Genomic DNA, 4,215 nt, shown 5'->3' on the forward strand with positions numbered 1-4,215 from the left:
ACGCTTCACAGACAGCGCGTTATGGGCAGGTGCGTTGTCCTGGTGTAAGATCCACGACTTGTTTTTCCACAACTCCGGCCGTTTCTTACGAACTCGCTCTCGCAGTGTTGCCAAAACTGTCAAATAGTAAGTTTGGTTTACAGTTTGACCCTCTGGAACCCATTCAGTCATCACGATGCCGTTGATGTCGAAAAAAACGATTAGCATGGCTTTAAATTTTGATTTCGACATCCTTGCTTTTTTCATTCTTGGCGATGCAGGAGTTTTCCAGTGCATGGATTGCCGCTTAGTTTCAACATCGTATTGGAATATCCAGGTTTCATCGCAAGTGATGATGTTTTCCATCAATTCAGGCTCTTCATCTAACCTCTCAAGAAAATCTGAGCAGATCTGTTGACGGACGAGCTTTTGGTCAGGGGTCAAATTTTTTGGGACCAACTTCGCACAGACTTTCTTCATGTTTAATTCGTCATGTAAAATTTTTCTGACAGTTTCTTTATCGGCGTTTACAGTCTCAGCAATCATCCGAATGCTCATACGACGATCTCCGCGCACAATTTCATTGATTTTGGTCACTGTTTGCGGAGTTGAAACAGAGACAGATCGACCTGGACGTTGGTCATCTTCGGTGCTCTCTCGGCCTTCAGAAAACCATTTATACCATTCGAAAACACGCGCACGAGATAGAGAATTCTCACCATAGGCCTCTTTCAACAACTTATAGCACTCAGTCGGAGTTTTTTTTAATTTAACGAGAAATTTCACATTGATCCTGTTACGTCCACATTGATCCTGTTACGTCCAAACTCCGGAAAAGTGGGTTTTTAGAGAGAGAGAGAAGGGAGTAGAAAAGGATGGAGCGTGGAAGGACGGTCAGACTCTAGTCTCGCAGGTATTTGCCTGGAAACAAACACCGGCGAGTCGAACGCACCCTTTTTTTTTGTCCGCTTCGGAATATGGGTCAACGTCTCGTGAAGACGCTATGACGCCTGTTTTCTACGGGCGGTGCGATCGTCGATCCGAATTTCGAGTCAAGGAAAAATCCCTTTAACTCGGGAATGGACCACGTGCGAGCTTTGAAAGAGCAAGGTTTGGTGTTTACGAGGTCGTTGTATTATTAGGTGGGTTTTAAAAATAGAAGATGAGAGCGAGACAAATGATCAGTAAGATTATTTATTGTGTCTAATTGACAAATAGGAAATCACGCAATTATTGCTAATCGGTTATATAATAATATTTATTACATCTACTCTATACATTATGGTTTTTGGCACACAGTATTATCTATTCCAAAACCGTTACACTTTTATAATATTTAAACTATACATTGTATAAAAAAAGGGGGGGGGGAAATCGGATAGGTTTGGTTTAACATACTTCAAGGATGGAAACGGAGGAAGTGGGGAAAAGATTATTAAAAAATCTTACAGATACTAATATTGGATGGGTAGAATTTGGGAGGAATACGGGGATATATTTGAGATAGGACTTCGACCAGTATTGGCATTTCGGATTTCATGGGGATCAAAGTAGTGAGGGCCGATAGTGTAGGCCCCCTGAGGGATAGATGCGGTAGTAACCCGCGGGAATTGAGAGATGAGTGACTCAAAAGTGTCACTCTCCAGGATCCGGAAGTAGGATCTAGGTGGGGGTGGAGGAATTTCCTCTAGGAACTCCACGCTGTCCGTGGAGTTCGTCGGAGATGGACCTCTGGGGGGAGTTGGGTGGAACGAATCGGATGATTGTGGTGGAGTATCGGGAAATATTCCCTCTGTCAGTGCGTCCGAAAACGCAGATGAAGGAGTTCGAGGGGGAGGAGAAGGAGGTGCCTGAGGTGGTGAAGGCGAAGGTCCCTGAGGCGGGAGCGGTATTGGGGAAGCGGTATCGGGGTGATTTGCCGGCGGAGCCGGTGGTGACGAGGATGGTACTGGTGGTAGGCGACCCTCGGCCGGACGATTCTGCTCTTGTGAGCTCCCGAGATACCTCTTGAACTCTTCGTCCAAGAGTTTCCGTGCCTCCCGGTAGGCCCGGCTTCGTAGCCACCCTTTGAAAGGACGGTTCTGGCGCGGCACTATAATTTGAGGTAAATTATAGTGGTTGGTTCTCTTATATATCCGCGGGTGTGTGTGTGTGTGCGTGTGTGTGTGGGACTTACTGTTGTTCTGCGGATGTGGGTAGGTCTAGCAGTTGCAATCGTTAGCCTCAGGACCCCACGGAAAGTTGGCACTAGGATGTGGAAGCTCCGGTCGAGTCACTTTAACGCGTATCGCGGACAATCTCGGAGATGGAGTTTGACTGGTGACTGCTGAGTGCCGAATGCCGAATATCGAATATCGAATATCGAATGAAAAGTGACTAATGACTGCCGAGTTCCGAAGGAGAAGTGACGCTCCTCGTGGAGGACCTCTCCTTTTATATGGCGAGTTAGTGACGCCGAGAGCAGAGTACGTGTACTGCTGAGCCAATCCAGGATTAGGGATATTGTTTATGTATCTAAGATAACTTTCGTCATCGACCATTTCTCGAGTGTCTAATAGATGCGAGCCACATGTCATTTATTGCTTACAGTCGCTGTTTCATTTTACAAAGCCTAGTCTGTTTGTTCTTAAGTTTCGCCTATCTGGCCCTTGGTTCCAATATCAACCCAACGGTTCTGTCCCGAATGGTTTATTAGTTAAAAACTGTGCGTTCATTGTTCTCAGCTCTTATTTTATTTTATAGTCCTCGAGATAAGGTTTGTCTATTTGATACTTGGTTCAAATATCTAACCCAACGGTTCAGTCCCGGATGGGTTGTTAGTTTAAAACGAGCATTTATTGCTCTCAGCTCCTATTTCAAGTGGTTTACTGCTCACTAATTCTTTGTGATGACGAAAGTTTCTTGTCGAAGAAAAGAACTGTGGAGTCTGGACGTAACAATCCGTTGCTCGTGTTTTTCGTCACACATTGTTATCGGCACGAGAAAAAAACAAGTTCGTTTCTAACCTCTATAGAAAAAATACTACTACTGCGACAAAAATGTGTTTTCGTACTGGAATAGTAGACACTTCCAGCTATCCAACGCTGCATTCGTTTCCCACCCTACCCCTCTAGGACGCCTTCTGCGCGCGCAGTCTCGTTATTTAATAGCCAGACCTCGTAGAGATAAAAAAATTTATTTCAAAACGGAACGTCATTGAGCTGTACAGCGAACGTAAACAAAATGTCGTTGAGTAGTACGCGGCATTAGGCATTCGGCATTCGGTAGTCACCAGTCAGAAGTCAGTAGTGATCAGTTGCCAGTTCTCAGTGTTAATTGTCAGTTAAAATTTCCAAAACTAAACTCTGCCGGTTTGCAACCAAAATCGTTCTCATTCAAATCCCATCGCCTTGGGACTTGAACAAAGTGACCAGAGTCTTCACACCCGAGTGGCAACCTTCCGTGAGGTACTGGGACCACCGACCAGGCCGCTAGATCCACCCACATCCGCAGGAATAGTAAGTCCCATCCACACACACACACACCCACACATACACACACACACATATATATATATATATATATATGTGTGATCAAGAGAATCAACCACTATAATTTACACTAAATTATAGTACCGCGTCCGAACCGTCCCTTCAAAGGGTGGCTTCGAAGCCGGGCCTACCGGGAGGCGCGGAAACTCTTGGACGAAGAGTACAAGAGATACCTCGGAAAGAGTCGTCCGGCCGAGGATCATTTACCACCATTACCATCCTCGTCACCACCGGCTCCGCCGGCTAATCAGGCTAAGCTTATACCTCCTCCCCCTCGAACACCTTCACCTCCTCAGCTACCTCCTTCTCCTCCCCCTCGAACTCCCTCACCAGCGTTTTCGGACGCACTTACAGAGAGAATCTTTCCCGATACCCCTCCACAATCATCCGAATCATCCCATCCAATTTCCCCCAGAAGAAGTCCATCTCCGACGAACTCCACGGACAGCGTTCCTAGAGGAAATTCTTCCATCCCCACCCAGATCCTACTTCCGGATCCTAGAGAGTGACACTTTTGAGTCACTCATCTCCCAATTCCCGCGGGTTACAACCGCATCTATCCCTCAGGGGGCCTACACTATCGGCCCTCATTATTTCGATCCTCAAGAAATCCGCAATGCCATCACTGGTCAAACCTCAACCTCCAGTCTCCCCGTATTCCTTCCGAATTCCACCCATGCAATCCTAGTTCCAGTCAAATTCTTCA

The 4,215-nt window shown here is 46.3% G+C and overlaps 1 protein-coding gene across 1 annotated transcript; it reads right to left on the reverse strand.

The window, feature by feature from the left end:
- Positions 1 to 1,433: 1,433 nt before the first annotated feature.
- Positions 1,434 to 3,981, reverse strand: LOC108749219 (neural Wiskott-Aldrich syndrome protein-like). The gene is made up of 3 exons (XM_018487785.1): positions 3,840 to 3,981; positions 2,192 to 2,530; positions 1,434 to 2,071 (listed from the first exon to the last, which is right to left on the reverse strand). The coding sequence occupies exons 1-3, from the start codon at positions 3,979 to 3,981 to the stop codon at positions 1,434 to 1,436; spliced, it is 1,119 nt and encodes a 372-aa protein (XP_018343287.1).
- Positions 3,982 to 4,215: the final 234 nt, after the last annotated feature.

Source organism: Trachymyrmex septentrionalis, unplaced genomic scaffold (assembly GCF_001594115.1).
Source record: "Trachymyrmex septentrionalis isolate Tsep2-gDNA-1 unplaced genomic scaffold, Tsep1.0 scaffold276, whole genome shotgun sequence".
Classification (NCBI taxonomy): Eukaryota; Metazoa; Arthropoda; class Insecta; order Hymenoptera; family Formicidae; genus Trachymyrmex; species Trachymyrmex septentrionalis.

Coding starts and splice junctions, on each gene's coding strand:
- LOC108749219 (XM_018487785.1), bottom strand. CDS start 3,981: ATGGAAGAATTTCCTCTAGGAACGCTGTCCGTGGAGTTCGTCGGAGAT. Junction 2,531..3,839: donor AAGTGCGTCCGAAAACGCTG/GTGAGGGAGTTC, acceptor CGCATCTATTAG/ACACTCGAGAAATGGTCGAT. Junction 2,072..2,191: donor GGGTCCTGAGGCTAACGATT/GCAACTGCTAGA, acceptor CTCAAATTATAG/TGCCGCGCCAGAACCGTCCT.